Source organism: Siniperca chuatsi, linkage group LG8, assembly GCF_020085105.1.
Source record: "Siniperca chuatsi isolate FFG_IHB_CAS linkage group LG8, ASM2008510v1, whole genome shotgun sequence".
Lineage (NCBI taxonomy): Eukaryota > Metazoa > Chordata > Actinopteri > Centrarchiformes > Sinipercidae > Siniperca > Siniperca chuatsi.
In genome coordinates this window covers 3,284,601-3,306,022 of record NC_058049.1, presented here as the reverse complement: position 1 = coordinate 3,306,022, position 21,422 = coordinate 3,284,601, and the positions used below count along the sequence as shown (strand labels likewise).

The 21,422-nt window shown below is 40.4% G+C and overlaps 1 protein-coding gene across 1 annotated transcript; it reads left to right on the top strand.

Moving 5' to 3' along the window:
* Positions 1-3,018: 3,018 nt before the first annotated feature.
* g3bp1 (GTPase activating protein (SH3 domain) binding protein 1) lies at positions 3,019-16,180 on the top strand. The gene is made up of 12 exons (XM_044206204.1): positions 3,019-3,176; positions 6,901-7,017; positions 7,241-7,322; positions 8,680-8,853; positions 9,013-9,103; positions 9,721-9,814; positions 10,563-10,809; positions 11,212-11,316; positions 13,089-13,206; positions 13,928-14,053; positions 14,513-14,622; positions 14,939-16,180. Exons 2-12 carry the CDS (start codon positions 6,923-6,925, stop codon positions 15,185-15,187), a joined length of 1,491 nt encoding a protein of 496 aa, XP_044062139.1. The 5' UTR covers positions 3,019-3,176; positions 6,901-6,922; the 3' UTR covers positions 15,188-16,180.
* The last annotated feature ends 5,242 nt before the right edge of the window (positions 16,181-21,422 follow it).

The following is a 21,422-nucleotide window of genomic DNA, read 5'->3' as shown; positions in this document are numbered from 1 at the left end:
AATAAAACAAGGATATCAAGCAAGTCAAACTCAAAGAGGCTGAGAATTTCTATTGGTCAAGCTAAAAACAGGTTCCCCTATACGTAATGTGCGTTCAAAGATGCTGGAATTCAGCATAGTGTACACATGTACTTAGACTGTGTTATGAACATTTGTGGCTTGACATCAGTCAGTCAGTGAAAAAGCTGTGTTGAAACCTTTCAAATGAAAAAGGTTTAGAGAATCATAAATGTTGCACTGAACAATTTGTTTGCGCTGGATATAAGCATACAATATCTATGTATTTGTTACATGACCTATAGCCTAAAGAAAACATATATGGTATATTTGGAATTTGTGTGAAAGGGGCCATAAAACAAGGCAAAGAAAACCACAAGAACATTTTGTTAAAAACAAAGCATATGCTGCAGCTTAGTTACAATATAACTACCATACATGGCTGATGTGTCTGTGCCTTTGCAGTCCCCTGCCTGTGGATTTAAGCTACTGTGTTACACTTGAGTGTTTCTGGCTGTGCACAAAGCTGCTCATGGTCCCCTGGGAGACGGGAAAGGGAGAGACGGAGCACCCTGTTACCATCCCCACCCGTTCATCCAGACTCCAGTGTCAAGAATGTGAAACAACAGCCGAGCCTCGTCCACAAAGCCCAAGTTCCTCCTCTCAGCTTCCTCCCTCACTCTCTGTCCTCTTACTGTGGCTGAGAGAGGGAAGAAAGGGAGGGCACGGTGCTGTAATTTAATACAGTTAAAAAAAAGGCCTTGCTTGTGGAAGTTGAAGTGGGTTTGTCTTTGATCTCCTGCTGGGAGACGGGACTGCAAACAGTTTAAAAATGAATGTTGATCTTGCTTGCTGCACCTGTTCTGGTTGACAGTGCCAATGAAGTTCATTTAAAAAAAAAAGCAGTGACACGTTTCACAACATGATTATATATTTCATGCATCACAATGAAGCACAAACCCACTAAGTTTCACATGCTTCTTGCAGCCACATTTGTTTTTTTTCCTGATTCAAATAATCAGCAGTCTTTCCACGCTACTTCCTGCTGTTCTCCCTGCTGCAGGGGGCGACAACATGTGGAAAGATTCAGATTTAAAGTTCAGATAGTTTGACATGCGGTGTTGATGCGGTCTTTCTGTGTACATAGACACCACATGTTGTCCACATTCACTGACTTTTAAAATGTATTTTTCTTGCTTTTTCCACTGATACATTACTGAATATATCACACTCTTCTTCTATTCTATTCTAATCTGAAGGCTGGATCACCACTCAAGCAAAGCAGGTAAGGTAATTTATTTAATTTGTTTGGGAATGTGCAACATTAAATCACAACATCCCACAATGCACCACGGAGCGCCACAGGAAGTCATCCCTGCCTGTGGCCATCAAACTCTTAAGGACCTTAAGTCGATAAACTGGACATTGGATCAATAACATCACTGTAACACTTGAAATAATCGTGCAATATTCTCTGTTTAATACTCCGGTGCAATATACTCTTTTCAGTTTAAGTTATTGATATTTATTCATACCTCTATTACTGCTGTGCAATATCCACCGTCTCATTATCATCTTAATAAGCTACACTTAACTTGACAGTACTCATTATTGCACTATTACTTATTACTTATATTATTACATTATATTATTAGACCGTACATACTTATCATCAACCGGTAAATCCACTTTGTACTTTTCACTTATTGCAATTTTATACTTATACCCACTTGGTACTTAATATATCTGACCTGTATTATAGTGTATTATATTTGTTTTGCTTAGTACTTCTCTTCCTGTGTGCACTGACGTGACAGTGAGCAGCTGTAGCAAAAGAGTTTCCCCTCGGGGATCAATAAAGTATTTCTGATTCTGATCAACTGGAATGATAAAGGGCTTTGAGGGCAGGTTCTGCATTATTATCTGTCTTTCACAGCGGCCCTGTGTCAAACATCACATGGTGCACACTCTTAAATAAATTTGTGTTTTACCCCAAATTACCCCAAAGCAGGGGGTCAATGCGGTCTTAGAGCAGATTTTTGCCCCACAGCTCTCTTCTGTTCAGTTCTATTCTATTTAAGCATAACATACAATAGTATGCAGCAGTCAGTTAGTGAGTAGACATTAGAGTAAACACTGTTCTTTGAATTAAGAAAATAACAAATAATAGTAATTATTTTGTTATTTAGGTGGGTTTATCTTTCAGTGTGTCCACTATTCTATTCTACTGAGTGTGAAAGTTCATTATTGACCTTCTGGTTAGACATAATAATCACTGCCCACTCACTATCTTCTTCAGAAACTTTACTTAATTGCGCCACGTAACCGTAACTCTGTCACGTGGTGAAAAATGAGCCATCTCAATGACAACTGAGCAAACTCCATCGGCTGATGAGGACCATGAGACGCGGTTGAAAGCTAGAAAGTGGACCTTGAGTTATAAAAAAAATGATTCTGTTCTATTCTGCCATGTAGCCAAGTCATTAGAGAGACTGTACAACTATAAACAGAGAGCCTCAATACCTGACATCAACATAACTTTAGAGGTTTCTTTGTGTTTTGGTTAAAGATTTTGCCTTTTATTTAAAAGTTGACAGTGCATATACATGATGGGGAGAGTGGCACGTGTCCCAGACCACCAGGCCACGTGGACAGGTAGAGAACTGGGTTTTCTCTTCTCCTCTCGGAAACAAAACTCTATGATAATGATAGCTCAGACTCTCTGTTTAATACATTAAGCCAGTTAAACTGAATTAAAAAAAATGCATTAGTGATGAGTCATCCGCTCTAATTAAATCAGTTTAAAACACCGAATAAAGTTTTGTCGCCCCCAAGCGGAGAAGAGGCTCCGGCGCACCGCCCGCTGCGAGCTAAAATTGAAACGGTAGACGCCAGCCGGTGAACCCATCGCACCTTCAACCAGTACTGTAACGTGATTGGCCCTATTGAGACCTCCCCTATAGTAGCGCCAGACAATTGGTGAATGGTTCACAAAGTTCAATTTGATTGGCTATATGACTCATAAGGGGCGGGATGTCATGTTCGGTTGCGGAGCTGAAACCGGTAACCGAGCTCTCCAGCACGTTGTGAAGCCGCTAGTGTGTCTGGCTGCCGCTGAGGTGATTCAAAGAAATCACTAGTTTCTAAATCAACGATTTTTTTTGATAATTGACCCGCTGGTAAGTTGTTCTCTTCGATCAACTGTCATTAGTTTTCGTCAAAAAAGTCGCAATTTGTTTCCTGTATCGTATTCGGTAGATTAACTGGGTCGCTTTTCGGGGCTCGGTCTACATCCTGGTGAGGAGATCGTGGCCATTAGCAACCTTTAGCATTTACACGATGAACATGCTTAATTGCTATAAATTAAACACTAATCCCAGTGTTAATCTGTGTAAAATTACCAGCAGGTGATGTAGTAATTGCTATGTCGGGATATAGCCACCGCCATCACTGCCTAGTTTCATTTTGGGTTTCCAGGAGATACCCACCGCCCCTGGTTAGCTCCCATTCATTGCAGTCGTGACTCCCTCCCTCCCTTCCTTTCTTAACCGCCTTGCTCGCCAGTTTTCTTCCACAATTTTCCATGTCTGTCTCATGGATTTCTCCTCGTTTTGAACTAGCTGTCCGGTTTACTTAGCTCGGCAGGCACGAAAAGCGCGGCTGGGGACCGGCCAGGACACGTGTTGGGGCTGCTCCTGAAACCGAGCTGTAGCCCGTGTCTGCCCTAGTTTGGGGGCCGTGTGCTCGCCCAGCTGTCGCGGTTTGGCTCTGTAGTGGGCCAGCCAGCGTGCCATTTGAAGCCCAGGTTATATCTGGAAACCGCCGGTGGATTGCCCCAATTCCCACCGACGTGGGGAGCCGCCATGCCCGGTGATGAGCGTGTGTAGGCCGGCCGATCCTGTGAATGGCACCGTCACTGCGGGCACGGCGTGGCCTTTGTCTGCATGCCATGCTTGCTCTTTTACACAAGCTGCTTTCAGATATGGCTGCTGCAGTATAGCATGCCCTTATATGTACTTATTCTTCAGTTAAACTTGGATCCATTCAAGCTAAAACCCCCCTGGTGTTGGCTGGTACCATTAGGTCCCAGCACATCTTGAGCTCGTTGGGGGTACATCAGAGTGATTGGCTTAGTCTGATGGATCAGGTAATGTTTGCTGGTTGTGTATTGGTTGTTAAGTGTGTGCCAGAACAACAGATGGCTCTAGGTTGTGTGGACAGGTGTGGCAGACAGTCGATCAAAGAAAGCACTTGTTCCCCTGGTTGCTGAATGACCATGCCAGTGTATTTGCATGTTTCTGCTTCCTTACCGCAAATCACCTGGCACTTAACACTACTGTTTGACCATATTATTTGTGCTATAGTGTTTAAACGGTAAGGCCGGTGATATTCTATACTTTTCTTATTGTCAACAAATCCCACGAAAAGAGCAAAACCAATTGTAAATTGACCCCAAAAATTATTTTCTGTGCATGACATAGATCTCTGTTGTCCAAAAATCGGTTAAAAACACATTAAAGCACTAGATCTGCAGCTGTGAACAACCTCAAATGCACTATCTACTCCTGTTTGAGTAATTTTTGCTAAAAATTAGTGTTCAACTGTTAAAAAAATACTGAGCATTTTTAAAAAGTGAAACTATTTGTGTATTTAAAGATTTACATCCTCAGTAGGGCCCAATGCCACAGACAAGCTGGGGAAAGTGAGACAGACTGTTGGTTTTGGTCTTTCATTGGATTGTTGGCAGTGACAAACATAAAATATCACCAGCCATATCCTTAATTTATGTTTTCCTACCTTCCAGGCAGGCTTCGGTTTCTATTCATGTCGGTATAGTATGAAAAACAGCTAGAAGAGACTTGCTTTAAATGGGCAATCCATCAATCCTGACAAGCATGTGGGCACCGTGTGCAAACATTCATATAGGTGACTTCTTGCATTTAATGGCACCATAAACACTGCGTCGCATTTACCAAATACGAACATACAGGAAATGGAGAAGAATGTGGGTCAGTCGAAGCATGCTTCAGCCTTCCAAGTGAAAATGCATTTGAAAAACACAGACTAACTTGAAAGTATTAATTTAGGGGTGAAATCAGTGAAGAGAACAACAATCAAGTTTAGCGTAAGAAACAACAAAATGTCCATATTTTCATACTGTTTGAAGTGAATACCAATATCTACCTGGAAAGAAATGTATGAATATTGAGGCGGCTTTGAAAATGGCTAGCAGTAATGCAAAATAAACTTAATTTCAAAGTAAAGGTGTGACTTTAAAAGCACATTCTGGTCAGGAAGGTGTGAACAGTTTCTACTGCGGATTGTAAATCCCAGCATTCATCTGCCACTTCAGACATTTTTACCAGTTTCATCAATAATATTAACCTCAAAATGGAAATCCAGCAAAGCAGGACCTCCAAAATAGCTCAAGAGGTTGGTTATGTGGACAGATCAGCTGGGGTTGATGGGTTAACGGCACCAAAATAAAATCATGTCCTGCATTTTTCACAAGACGATTGAAGGCCAAGTAGTGCCCAACCTCTACAAAAAGCCACTGTCCAGTGCCTAAGTACATGTTGTCCTCCAATAAAAAAAAGATTGTGTGCTTTCTAAATGCGCATTAGGCTCATTTGTGAAGAAGAAAAAGGCAGTAGAGGACTCGGTGCTGGTGAAGTGGCATTTGAGTGCAATGACTGTGCAATTTCAGATTTTTATCCACTCGGTATGAAAACAAACGGCGAATGTCTGGGTTTGTTTTCCGTGCCCTGGGCGGGCTGTTTTCATGTCGGTGCACCCAGATGGGGCAGTAAATGCTTGTCAGTTTTGCAGATCAAACGCACTTCATGCTGTTGGCATTTCAACACGGGCCAGAAAAACGAATTAAAAATGAACCCTGAGCCTGACGAGAGTCGTACATTGTATGCTGATGTGAAATTACAGGTCATGTTTACCTAACCTGGTTTACACTTCAAACTGTTCGGGGGATTGGATCTGACTGCTCTCCAATCAGGACGGCTGGATGATTCATCATCATAGGAATGTGTGTTCTCAGAAGTGTTATGGCTTCTCTAAAATGCAAACTGATGCATGTGTGATATTAGGGGGCAACGTTACTTCGAGGTATCGTGCATGGCGACAAAGACACAAACAGACCGGCTGCTATCCAGCGCTTTGGTTATCACAACAGTTGTCATAGCGTTCTGTAATTCACCGGAAGTTTTGCACTATGGGACGTCCAAGTATTGCTCTAAAGTTATTGTGCCCATTGTACGAATTTGGTAACGTTGTTCAGTTCCATTTTCTTTTTTCTCTTTAAAGGGTTAATGTTAGGAATGATGACTATATCCACTCTCAATTGTCAGTCTGTTTTTTTTTTTTTTACAACTAATCTTTTGGTCTTTAAAATGTTAAATAGTGAAAATGCCAATTTACAATTGGTCAGAAGTCAATGTGACATCTACAGTGACTACTTTTGTCAAACCAACAATAAATTCAAAGCTATTACAGTGATATTAAACAGCAAATCCTCGCATTTGAGAAGCTGGAAACAATGTGTTCTTCCTTATTATAAATTACTTATTTATTTATCAAAATTGTGGAATATTACTCGATTAATGGAACAATTGTTTCAGCACTACTTGTATAAATACAGTGATTTTATTCACATTCTAGGGCATTCTTAAGCTAAGCATTATTTTCATTGATTTGTTTGCCAATTACTTTCTCGATTTAATTGTATTATTTTTTTTAAATCTATAAACTATGTAGGGGAAAAGAAGTCCATCATACCTCAAGTTTTCTCTCCCAGTTATTAGGACGACCAAGTTCAGTGTTAACTAACTGCCCCCATAAGACTTTAGTGCGTCAATGAGAACATCAGTTTATCTAACCCCCTTCTCACAGAGATTTCCAGTTGACCAAAGAAATGGTGATGGAGAAGCCAAGTGCCCAGCTGGTCGGGCGAGAGTTTGTCCGACAGTATTACACACTCCTGAACCAGGCCCCCGACTACCTGCACAGGTACGGCCATCATCTGTTTTTCTGTCATGTGATTATTGGTCAGACTTTGCTGAAACCTAGGTGTGAGTTTGTTGTATTTCTGCAGATTAAAGGCAAATATTGCCTTTGATGCAGTATTTTGAATGTAAGTCTGCAACTTTACATAACATGCATATGAGCACCCCCTCTGTTTTTAAATGTGTTCCTCTGTGGAACAAATTAACCTTTTTGTCTTTCTGCTCAGGTTTTATGGAAAGAACTCCTCCTACGTGCACGGCGGCCTCGACAACAACGGCAAACCGGTAGAGGCTGTTTATGGACAATCTGTAAGTAGGCTTCATCCAGCAGATAACAGCTCTTAAAAATGTTATTTCCATAGAGCGGCACCGCACTTAACTCCCAAGTACCAACACAGTGTGGGGGGGGGGACAGAGCTGAAAGGAAAGTTGTTTGCTAGAGCTGTTTTGTCCAAAAAGGACAGGGATGGTTGTTTGTCTCTTGTTCGCTATAAGGAAGTTTTAAGAAGCTCATAATAAATTTCTTGGACAGCTGAGAACACGTAACACTCCCATTTCTGTTTTTTTATATTTGGTTCTTGGCTGGTGATTTTTTTAATTTATTTTTTGCACATGTTGTGCTTTTGCTAAATGTGTTTGAAGCAGTTTCCTTAAAACCTAGAGTTTACTCATTTTCATTCAGTCTGTCTTGCTCAGGTGCAACACGTGAATATAAAAGCCATCTATTCCTCTAAAACTAGAAATGTTATGAAGAGTAAGACTGTGGACTAAAGCAACTGCAGCAGGAAACACCTAAATGCAAACATTTGTTTAAATGGAGATGTATGTAGAAAGGGTGTGCCATATCGTTATTCATGACATAATGTCTAATGTGATAAGAAGCAGTCATATTATAAATACTGCGGGGTGTAGATGTATTCGCTGCATGCAGCAGAGATGCAGAGGGATCCGGCAAAAGCACACAGTGTCGTCCGACTAAAGTTTAACCTAGCTCAACCCTGCAAGGTGCTGCTGTAGCGAATCAAATTTATACAAACTCGCATTCCTGATGACTTTTACCTTGCGATCATTGTGACAGAAGATTTAAAAAAAAAAAAAAAAAAAAGATTTTCAGTTTCCAGAACAGTCATTGCATCTGGAAAATCACATCCACCGACATAGCGCTGTGCGTTTTGTAACGCAGGGCTGTCTTTGGATAAACATTTTCAAAAAGGGTGTGAAAGTGGTTTGATAATATTAACCTGCCCAGAGAGAAAAAGAGGCACGTCCGGCTACATCACACGAGGGCTGTGTTCAGGCCTGATTCATTTACTTGGCAGAAATTAGTCAGAGCAGCACGTCATGATGTGGAGAAACCCCAAAACCCTCTGAAGGGAGAATGTGTGAGGAAAAACGCACAAGCAAGACTGATTTATCAAACACCAGACGGTTATTTTAAAGAAGATCTCGGAGCCACATAAAGGCCGTGGTTGTATAAATCTTACCACAGCTACTGGAAAAAAATAATTTAATATTGCAAAAACACCTGCAATTTCACCCACCCCTAGTACAGTTTGTTTTGAAAGCTGTGCAGGACAAAGTGAAGTCTGGACTGCCGCTGCTCCAATCTCAGCCTTTTGTTTGAGTTTGAATATCTTTTTATTCAGCCTCCTCTCATCTTTTACAGGAGATCCATAAGAGGGTGATGGCTCTGAGTTTCCGCGATTGTCACACAAAGATCAGGCACGTGGACGCCCACGCCACCCTGAACGAGGGCGTGGTGGTGCAGGTGATGGGCGAGCTGTCCAACAACATGCAGCCCATGAGGAAATTCATGCAGACCTTTGTGCTGGCACCTGAGGTTTGTAGTTCACTTCTGTCAAACTTCAGACCTTTCGAATCAGATTTCTCATGCATGTGTGAAGGCTTGGTCAATATGTTTTGGTGTTTGTTTTTTTGGGGGGGGGTTTGCAGTAAAAGTTGATGTACTGTATAAAGTGTTTGCTTCTTTTTCCTCCAGGGAACCGTTGCAAACAAATTCTACGTCCACAACGACGTGTTTCGTTACCAAGACGAGGTGTTTGGCGACTCTGATTCTGAGCCTCCAGAAGGTGAGATAACATCCGTCTTTTTTTTTCTTCTTTTTTTAAATAATTGTGACTAAAATTGTTCATTCTTCACCAGGTTTCACTTTTCTGTTTCTCTCCTGCCTGCCGTTTCATCTTCTCTATAGATATCTCTGATCTTGGTATTATGTGGCTAAAGATAAATGAAGTTAGAGATGAGTTTCTCATTCATTCTTCACAGATTGCACAGGTTGTATCAGCACTGTAGCGTCACAATTCAGGAGCGTCTTTCTTTGAACTGCCGTGTCTTTAACTTGTTCAGCAGCGCCAACCGTCATAAGTAAAGAACACTAAAATGTGTGATGTCTGGTATTGTTAGAGTGAAGCAAGAATTTCCAATATTAAACCACTAGCTTCATCGTGACAAATATTCCATTGTTGTAGATAAATTGAATTAACCCAGCCATTCTTGTTCTGTTCTATATTCAAGATTACACATAAATCACTAATTTCTATATCTGTTATACTAACATTTAGTATAATTTAGGGTTTTAGTGGGACTTAAATTGACTAGGGTATGGGTATTTTTATTCCATTAAGAGCTGCAGGAGGAACATGGGATGTTTGTTGTCCTGAACACGTTTTTGTTTGTGTGTTTTCAGAGTCTGAGGATGAGGTGGAGGAGATCGAAGAGAGGGTCCCCTCCCCTGATGTCGCTCAGGAGGAGTCTGCTCCCTTCTACGACCCGGCAGTGTGGTATGGATCACGGGCTTATGCTCACAAACTTTAACCGCCTTTATAGGGCTTTATCTATTATTCACATTGTCAAACTTGCAAAAAACTCTACTACGTAAATTCTTTAAGCTATTTGTGGTTAGAACTCTCCTTCTAATGTGACCTAAGATTTAAGAACATTGTTTTTTTTCCCCCCGTCCTTCCCTTGCACATTATGCAAAACAAAACACACATCTAATGACAGATATTCACTCTTTAGGCCTAGGAAGCAGCACTTTTTACATGCTGGAGTCTAACACTTTGCAATATGCTGCAAAGCATTAGCAGTTTGAGATCATTGGATGGGGCTTTGAGACTATTCCTTGAGGAAAGATTCCCATTATCCAGCAAAAAACTGTTTTACTAAAGATTCATACTCTTTCAATAGTTTAAAAAAAAAAAAAAAAAATCAATCACATTTTTACTCTTGCGTTTCCTTGGCTCTCATGTTTACATATGAAATCCTACTCCAATATATTTTAATGTTGCAGCAGTACTAAGAAATTCATAATTTTTTTCACATTCAAGGACTGAGTTCCATCTGGCTTTAACTTCAGCTGCTTCAACCGCCCTTTAGACAAAGGAAGGAAGAGCACATTTCATTATAGCACTTCGTCAAACTCATTTTAAATCATTCTAATTTTAACTAACATCAACATTTTAAAGTGCATTGTTCAACAGCACATGCAACAGACTGGAGTGTAACTGTCTTCGTACTTGTCCCTTGTAGTTCAGAGCCGGCGGCTCCTGGCGACGAGGAGGAAGCGGCAGCAGAGAGTCCAGAACCAGAGCCCGAGGTCGAGAAGGAGGCAGAGGCCGCGGTTGTGGAACTGAAGGCGGAGACGATGCTGGAGACACAGACAGACACAAACACGGCCGACGACCAGACAGAGAAAAGCCCCGCCGCTGCTCCACCCACCGCAGAACCTGCCGCTGTGCCTGCCGAACCCGCCCCTGCTGCTCCAGAAGACAACAGGGTAGGTCTGAACGTGTGAAAACCCAAATGATGCCTCAGTGTGGAATTTTGCTCTTCTTAACCAAGAAAATCAAATCAAACACAGCGATACAGTATTACAATAGCAGATTAGGTGAAAATGGAAGTGCAGGTATCACCTTTTTCCATATCAGCAGTGATGGGAGAACCAATATACAGTCATGTGTTAATCTATTCAGATACCTGTTAACATCATCTTTTACAGATGGCGTTCAAAGGTGTTTTTCATTTCATCATTCTTGCTTGCACAGATGAATCGGCTGAAATGGGGCACAAATGTATCGCTGGATTTTTTTTAATATTTATTTTTTTAAGGATCGTGATGGGATGGGTATTAATTTTTGTTGTCATCAGGCCTAAATGCCTCCTGTGTTATGTCCCACAGCCGTTCTCCTGGGCGTCAGTCACCAGTAAGAACCTCCCTCCCAGTGGGGCTGTCCCAGTCTCAGGAATCCCCCCACATGTCGTCAAAGTCACTCCCACAGCACCGGTAGGTTAACCTTACACCTGGTTGGTGTAAAACCTGAAAGGTCTGATATCAAGTACTGAACCTGACTGTATATTGGAATTATATTTCATATATAAAGGTTTTTCACTAGAAAATAGTCAAGATGTTAACATAATATTAGATTAGATTCAACTTTATTATCATTACACAAGTACAAGGCAACGAAATGCAGTTTAGGTCTAACCAGAAGTGCAGGATATAAAGTGTGTGCATAAATGCAGGATAGAGCAGTATTATGAAAATAATTTACAAGTGGAACCATGGACATAATATACTAAATGTAATTGTTTGACCAGAAGGTTGTAGGAAAATAATCAGTTATCATTTAGACCGTAATCAGGTTCGAGGTAGGGCTAGGCAATCATTTTGAAATCCATTTCAGGAATTTGATACAATTATTCTTGCAATATAAAATGACAATATGGCAAAGGAATGCAAGTCACATCATTTAAAGAGAAACTAAACCCCCCCCCCCCCCCCCCAACCGCTTCTTATTTTTATTTATTTGCTATTGGCTGATCTGGTGGCAGGTGACATGGTGGCAGCTTTCGTCACCAACAGCCCCCGCCCCCTCCTATAAAACCAACATATTTACTGACGAACAAGAATGTTAACTGGGATTAACAGCATGGCTATGGCTATGTACTGCCACTCTCCCACAGAAACACACACCGTAGAGCCACTAGCTCAGCCACAACACAAGTACCACACATTAACTCTCTCAAAGGGTCAAAGCTCCAGCAGACTCCGTCTTTCCAGCGGACAAAAGGAGAATCTTGACAGTAGCTTCTCGTGACTGACGACCACGTCTACGTCGCTGTCAATGACAGCTCCCTGACCGTCAGCATGATATGCTATGTAGCAACGAGGCCACGCCTCCCACAGTCTGTTGCTTTTTTTTTTTTTTTTTTTTATATATAAAATATGCTGGGAGGAAGGGTTCTAACCACATTTGAGGGTGTAGTTACCCTTTTTAAAAAGGATTAATCATTTGGAAAAGTGGATTTTATAACATGAATCGTGATGTGATTGATTTAACGATCTCCCAGCCAAATTTAAAAAGGTAAATCTAGTGTTCAACTACAACCTAATGTCAAAACTCTGACAAAATTAACAAGTTTGAATTTCTATTCTTAAGCACACATTTCAAAGCAACTATTAGTGTCCTGTTTTGTGACTGTCGGTGTCACTATTTTAAAAACGGTGGAGCTCTGACTTTAGAGCATACATCTCTTCTGTTATCCTATGTAATAATGAAGGCAGATGGATGTGTTGAGGGTGAGTCTTTTTAGTAACCACCTCAATCTATTATACCGTACATACTTATCAACCGGTAATTCACTTTGTACTTTACACTTGTTAATTTTATACTTATATCCACTTTGTACTTAATTTCTTACCTGTATTATATTTTCATTTGCTTAGTACTTCTATTTCTGCGTGCACTGACGTGATAGTGAGCAGCTGTAACAAGAGTTTCCCCTTCAGGGATCATTAAAGTATTTCTGATTCTGATCTGCACTGTTGTGTTGCATCTCTCAAAAAGTAGAGTTGGCTTTGGAAGCTTGATTTGTTTCCCTGAGTACAGATGAAGGCAGCAGACAAGACAGAGACATCCCCTGCTGGCTGGACCTTTTTATGATGATAATCAAAGTTGTTGTTGTTTATTTGCCTGAAGTTAAGTCATAAATCCTTACAGCAGAAACCCTGCTCTTTCTTTCTCTTACGAAAGTGTGTCTTGTTGACTCTTTCAGCCCAGAGTGGAGGTGAAGCCAGAGTCCCAGACAACAACACAGAGACCACAGAGAGACCAGAGACCGAGGGAACAGAGGCCTGGAGGTCCTCCGCCGGTACACAGAGGACCCAGACCAGGTACACGCACATGCAGTATATACAATAGTTAAATGGCCCCTGGACAGATTTAACTGGCAGGCATTCTGACAGGTAACCAAGCATTAGGCTGCTGGTATAAACCAAACATTATCAAATCTGATGTGTGCCGCTGAATATGGCAATGAGAGCAAATGTGTGTGTGTGTGTGTACTCACTGTGGCTGCAGGTGTGTTCAGAGACACATCTCAAAACATGATGTAAACATTAAAACTTGTATAGTATGTGTGCCCGAAAGCAATTATGACTTCGTTGACCAGTTGCAGGCAACACAAAATGTCTGCCCTGAGCACACTGGTGGCGCGTCAAATGCTGCACTTCTTTTTGCCCACAAACACTGTTCTGCACGTGTTCTTGTTTTAGAGCTTGCAACCAGCTTTACTGTAGTGTAGAATGTACACAATACAAAACCTGCATTTTAAGATTGACCAAAAGCACAGTGGCTTATGGAAGTGTAAGTAAGTTTTCTGACACATTAGCATGCACTGTAAACCTGAAATCCACACACAAGACCAGAAGGTTCTTAAACTCTGACACACTGCCACGCACTTGTAGCTGTTTTTGTTCTTTTTAAGTGTTAGTTATAAATTACTGTTGTAAAACTGACTGTATACAAATGGCTAACTCTTAGAAACCAGGTAGTTATTCTATATATTCTCACAGTGTATTTCCCTGTGTTGACCTGTTGATTTTGTTGTTTCAGTTCGGGAGGGTGAGCAGGGTGAGTCCGAGGGTCGCAGGGTGGTCAGGTACCCTGACGCCCACCAGCTCTTTGTGGGCAACGTCCCTCACGACGTGGACAAGACTGAACTCAAGGAGTTCTTTGAACGTAAGTCAGACGATACGTGATAGAACACATGATATAGTGATAGAAAAACATACCGACACATGGTACAGGGACAGCAACACCTTGTATACAAAATCATAGGACAGTCAAGTCCTTTTTATTTATGCAGCCCAGATTGACAATCTATAGAGCACATGGCATCCTCGATCCTTAGGCCCTCTGATCAGGGTAGACAGAAATAACTATTAAAATTACAATATGGAGAAACGGAATGAATTAAGTAGATTGTAAAATATGTACGAAGAATTCTTAAGAGCTTCTCAATAGTTATTGCTATTTTCTGTTTGTAAGAAAGTAGTATTTTGAAATTTTTAGAAATTGGTGACAATTGAAATCTGATAACACATCTATGGGTTTGAATATTTAAAGATGCTCTATTGTTGTAACAATGGTGGTAAAATGTTGGCTAAATAAAGTGTGTCTCTTCCCCCTCGTCTACAGAATATGGTACAGTCCTGGAGCTGAGGATCAACAGTGGAGGGAAGCTACCAAACTTTGGTTTTGTGGTGTTTGACGACTCTGAACCTGTGCAGAAGATCCTCAGCAACAGGGTAACGCAGCTTTTCAGGCTAATTACAGTTTGTTTTTTGTGTGTGTGTGTCTTTCTTGGATGCTGCACCAATTATTTGCTAACAGGCCAGTTTGCATATTTTAAATACCCAGAGCTCCTTGCTGTTGGTAATTACTGTTCCCACTGTGTTCCACTGGTGGTCTTTTTAAGATATTTACATATTGAGTTCCCTCAGTTAAAACCTGAAACTGAGGTTTGAGTTTTAACTTTACTGTTGGGACAGTTTTTTGGGTTTAATAGTAAAAAGGGAAACTTAATTAAGTTGTAATGACTTTTTATCCTTATTGTCTCCTCAGCCCATTAAATTCAGAGGCGACGTACGCCTGAATGTGGAGGAGAAGAAGACCCGGTCGGCCAGGGAGGGCGACAGGCGGGACATGAGGCCCCGGGGTCCAGGAGGTCCCGGCGGTCCCAGAGAGCGAATAGGAGGCGGAGGAGGCCCCCGAGGCCCCCCCACCCGTGGAGGCATGGCACAGAAACCCAGCTTTGGCTCCGGGCGGGGCGCTGGGCCCAGCGAGGGGCGCTACTCTACCCAGCGCCAGTGAGGCACCCGGGGTTCAAACCTGAGTTAGATTACTATTTGGATTCAGCTTACTTCTGAGTGATTAGATTTACTGCAGCAGGAACCAATTGGATAAACTTAAAATTGAACAAAAAACCCTTCTTTACATTGCACCTAGGAGCAAAAAGTTGTAGGAATTCATTTTAATTCAGAATTTGGGTTGCTACACATACACGCCCTGATTTGACTCGTTTTCTCCTACATGTGAGAGTATACAAATATTTCGAAGGGATTTCTGTTAGTAATTGATGCAGGTTTGGTTGAGAGCTTTCACCGTCAAGTCATGCCAGCTCCTGCTGAGTTCAACAGCCAGTCTCGACATCTGTCTCTCATGAAGATGGCTGCCTCCTCTTCCTCCCCAGGCTCCCTCCACCCCCACCTGATTCTTCTTCTTTCTCACCTGCTGCTTTTTGTTTCCCTCTGAGGAATCCAGAATGTCATTCTTCCCCCATCTCTTCCTCCTATCCTCCTTTGTCTCCTCCTTCACCGACACATGTATTATCTGGACTTTTTTTTTTTTTGGTCTTTTTTTTTTTGTTCTTGTTTTTTCATGCTGAACTTGAATTTATTAAGATACAAATCGAAACACGCAAACATGAAAAAGGGTAAATACTACTTGAATTGGGGATTAAAAACCCAGAGGTTAGGTTTTTTCGCGTTCTCTCTCCCTGTTTCTTAAAGGAACGTGTACTTTACTGCTTGGGCAATCCTGTGTATTGCTGCCACCGTTGTATCTAGCGATGGATCTGTCTTATCTTTTTATTCTATCAGGTCAAGAGCTGAACTGTAGTGGTTTTATTTGAGTAATAATGTTGGCTTGTGATATGTGGTTTCACGAACGCGTCTGAATGGAGCATGTATCAAAATCCTGTTAGGCTTCTACTACCGATGCACTTCATTTGTCATCATGTTTAAAATGAACTCACCTGCCGATGAGAGAACTAAATTAAAAGTGATTTACTGTTTTAAACCTTTAGTCTGTTTGCTCTTGTTTTGATTCTGTGCAGATGGTTGTCAGGAAACGATTTGACCAGGGCTGGGTATCAAACCTGGAAACTTTGTTGGTACTGGCCAGAATGTATATGTAGCAAGAGTATAAGCTGTCATTTACTTAATAAGATATTTGCTCATTTTAATTCAGTTGCCAAATTTAGACAAGTTTGGCGAAGCTGTTGTGTCATTTTGGTATCAGAACTCAGGTATCATATCTACATTAGTATTGCAGTTTCAAGTTATACCCAGCCCTATTTCCAGTTTAATCAGTTCAGAGGTGACATGGGGTGGGAATGAAAATCAGCTTGGTGCTTTTGACTCGGACCGGCCCACCGAAACTCATCACCCATACTGATCATGTCACACTTTACAAGAATTAATAAGTAAAGTGATAAGATTTCTTTTGATTTGTTGAATGATGCCTGGAAAAACTCCTGTGCGATGTTATAATTTACACTGAAACACATTTTCATAAGACATTACATGTTTGTATATTTAAAAAAAAAAAAAAGTCAACACAAACAACTAAACTATTCCATTTGCATTGTATGACATTATACTGGGATTGGTACTTTTCACATGCCACACTGCTAATTACACCTTTTAACACTGAGCTATAAATCCACTTGTGTACTGACGTTTTTCCACAGCATTTTGATTTGTCATATCACAGGTGTAACTAATAATGGTAATGAGAGCCTCATTCCATTAAATGTGCCACTGAGGATCATGAACTGTAGGCTTTTATCATAGAAGACATTTTGACAGGTCACAATAGGAAAAGCACAGGTGTAAATAAAATGAAAGATAGCTGAATTCCATTTAGCTGCTTCAGTTTCATGGTCCTGGTAATGTGCGTGCTGGCTCTCTGGGATACTTGAATAGAACGAAGCCATCATTAATGTTATTACCTGTGCTTTTCCTGTGACAAGTCAAAATGTCCAATGTGAAAAGGGCCTATCAGGGCCGTGGAGCTGGAACACCTAATTGCAATGCTGCAATCAAGAATGTTATTAATGACATCTGTACTTTTTTTTCTGCTATGACCTGCGAAGATGTCTGTGGAAAAAGGTCAACTGCCCTTAAATTGTCAGTTTTGGCAGCAACTTCAAATACAGTAACAGAGGACTAGTGAAAACAAAATGACATAGTAACTGCTAATTAATGAACAGCTAACAAGTGGGGGGATTAGGGCTGCCACCAGCAGTTAGTTTCAGTTTTACTTCTGTTGCTATAGCAACCCCTACTGGCAGAGATCCATAGCAACTGTAGTTGAACTGAAATGATGTCCAGCATTTTGACCAAGCGAATATTAACATCCATCTTTTATCTACTCCCTAAATCCCCTTTATTGGAGTATTAATCTGTAGTTTCACAATTGCTTCCAGTAAAAACTACAAAGAACAACTGCCTTTTATTGGAAAAGTGTTTAGCTTGCTGCAAAGCTGTATACATACACACACACACACACACACACACACACACACAGGGGCAGAAGAGATTTGCTTGACATTTCTGGAAACTATTGCCAATATGAGTATCTAAGTTTTGATATTGATGGTAGAACAAAACTATTTTGGATACTTAGAGGATTTTCAACTTTTTCTCCAATCCACCAAAAAGAGGTGTGAAGTTCAAAATTTAAATGTCTAAACACATGCAGCTTTACAAGAAACCTGCCTATAAAATAGCTAAAATAATTTCATTATGATCAAAGAAAAATAAAAAAATTACACATCTGACTGGAGATTAGATGCCAGCTTTCATACTTGACAGTACAGCTTGACACTTGGTGCTACCAACAAATATTTTATATATACAAATATATTATTAGATTGTATTATTATACCATACATACTTAACATCTTAATCCACTTTGGTACTTACACTTATTTTAGCTTTTATACCTATATCCACTTTGTACTTAATTTATCTGACCTGTATTATATTTTGATTTTCTTAGTACTTCTATCCCTGTGTGCACTGATGTGACAGTGAGCAGCTGTAACAAGAGTTTCCCCTCGGGGATCAATAAAGTATTTCTGATCTGAAATTTCTGTTACTAACACAAAAGTATTGAGGTTCCATATGCACCCCTACTAACAAGAATTTTTGAATAATTTAATGAATGCTTGCATTATTAGAGCCTTTCAGTAGCTACTGTTACTGGTATTGGGGCTGATATCAAACAGTGCCCAAGATATAGTAACATTAATTTGACCTGCTGTAGCAAAACTGATGTTACACCTGAAGACACCAGCAAACTGTAGTGTTCTGTGTTAAATCAGGACAGGCACTGATAAATTTTTTTAAAAATGTCTGCATCTGCACCAAGCATCAGGTAAACAGGTGAACTCCACTGCTGAAAGTTAGACCGTGTGTGTTCATGTATCCCTAATCCAAGCACACACCTCAGACAGCAGAAAGTAGTCCATCAAGACAGATTCAAACTCCCACCTTGATGAGGAGCCCTCGAGCAAAACGGAATGAAATTTCTGTCTGAATGTGTGTTTTTATGTTTCCTCCTCACTCTGCACTCAGAGAGAAATGCCACAATGTGTTACTGCTATTATATTGTTCACCTCATCCCAAACCTATTTTATAACCTTTCAGTCTGTACAGCCTCCCTCCAGGTGACATACATTATACATCAGACAGATTTTCTCTCAGGGTGGATCAAAACCTTCGACTTTACACACTCATCTAATTGAGATTCAGCAGCTGAGTGCTGACCAGCTTCGAGGGGTCGCTGTCCTGTAACTGACACTGTCCTTTGACCTCTCTGTGGAAGCAGCCAAGAGGAAAGACTGATTCCTCCCTGGAGGATCGATACAGTACCAGAAAAGAGACAAAATGGCTTCAATAAATCACTGAGGCCAGTTTTAATGTGATGGTGTTTCTGCAGAGGCTGCCAGGTTACAGAATTTAGTCGGGCTGCATCCAGGAGCAGGGCAGATGCACTTTTCTCCAAGCTGTGAACACGACTTTCACATGTCCTGTCATGAGTTCATGCTACATAACGTCTTCTGTCATGTACAAAGTGCAGCAAACAATGGGAAATCTCAATGGTTAAGTCTGCAAAGAGCTTCCAAAGGTCAGAAGAAACAAACCATTTTAACACTGGACTTCACTTCATCTTCTCCCTTGAAGAGAAATTTGCCTCGAAGCAGCAGTTAAATATACAAGACATGGAAGCACATTAATACTTAGACTTACATGCCAAAATACACTTACATGACTTGTATGTATATATTTTATGTTAATTACTAAATAAATAAATACAATTTTAAGAAATAAGATTTTAATGTAGTTGCAATTATGCATGCCTGTTTGCTTGAGGTACTTTAAAGGATATTTAAACGGGATAGTTCAAAAAGACTGTACTGTTTCATATTATATATGTAGATGTTACAGGAATGAAGACCCCCTCTATAAATACACCAAAAAAGACAATTATTTTTTTTTTTTTTTTTTTTTTTTGCACATTTTAAAAATGTAATAGTGCAAGATATAAATAAAAAAATGTTTGTAGCTGAAACACTTCCTGAAGTCTGCAATCTGTGTGCAGTGTGAATCCGTGTTGCCATCAAAATGCAGTTGATCAATAACAGGGCCTAGTTTATTATCAATAATAGTGACTAGGTACCTTGTAACTGGTGGTATACAGATGACCTCAGTATTTTTTTTTTTTATTCTAATCTACCGCTCTGTTTGGCATCCTTAACCCACCTAACTTGGCCTGAAGTGTGACGCAAAGTCTGTAAGAACAGGGTTGCAAATTAAGTTTCTGAACATTGTTTGGTTTTATTGATGAACTCTTTTGTAGTTTAAACATCTTGTTAGATCAGATGTTTCAGGTTTAACTCTGGTCTGGCTGGGACTTCTTTGCATATCACCTGTCTCTCCACTTCTTTTCCTCTCTACCTTCAGCTGTCTAATAAATGTAAAACGACCCACACTGCTCTCAGTAGGTGGATCATATACTGTGTAACTTGAATAATTTCTTACTGTGAGCTGAATAATGATTTGAGCTCAGCCCTGTTAGTAAAGCAGCCACGTCTCAGCATGTAGGACCCACTAAAATCCTGTTTTCCCTGACTTAATAGCCCTTAAAGGCACGTTTTAAAATAAAAAGCACTTCTTCATAGGATGGCTGCACATCCAATAATCATGACAGCGTATCAATACACAATCAGGCAGGTCAAAGACTGTTTAAATGCTGACATGGATAACAGTTAATGTTTTACCATTCAGGTCTTCAGGTAAGAGTTTCATTTCTCAACCCACGGTAGATGGTAGAGTTTAGAGAGGAACTGGAGATATATGAGGAGAGCATTCTCACCTGTCACTGCACGAAGAGTGATAGTCAAAACACACAGGTTCAAACCTCTGATCAGCTGACACTACTGATTTGCTGGATATGTAATTTTAAGTTGATCTGGATGAGAGCAGCAGTTTAATGTAAGCAATGTTAGATTTAAATGTATGCTTATTATGCTTTTATGCTGTGATAATCCTTATTCACACACATATCTCCTAGAGAATTGGGTTCAACTAGTATAATTTCTGAAAGGCAGTACTAATATTTTTGTAATGATTATAGTCAATATTTTGTTTTAATATTCAGTATCTTATTAAAATTCCTCAAAAACCACTTTGTATGGCCTAAAACACTTGTCATGAAAAGGCACAGCATGTAGACCAGCAGAGACCGAGGGTAGCCACCACTGATGTCTGACGAGATATTCAGTTAGTGTGATAAATAATTAGCTTTGAGGCCGGGCAAAAATAGCGATTATTGTGATGATTTACTGCAACTATAGGTCATTAAAACTGTTGTGTTGCATGCTATTTGCTCTCCATTATCATACTACAAAATAAATGAACAGTATACATCTCTGTGTAACCAAAGAATGGCCACATCCTTAAAAGGCCCTGCACACTCACACAGGTGTTTTCACTAATTACATGAGGTCACCAAATTCCATGAACCAATAAGAATGATACAGGTGCAACAAACTTGATTGGAGGGTCAGGGAGACATCAAGCACAGTCAATACACCCCCCTCACAATGATAATGCTAAGCAGGTATAATGTTTACCATGTTCACCATCTTGTTCGGTGTGTTTGCGTGCTAACATTTGCTAATTAGCATTAAAGGCAAAGTATAGTTGAGGCTGATGGGAATGCCAGTTTTGCAGGTATTTGGTGTTAAATCAAAGTG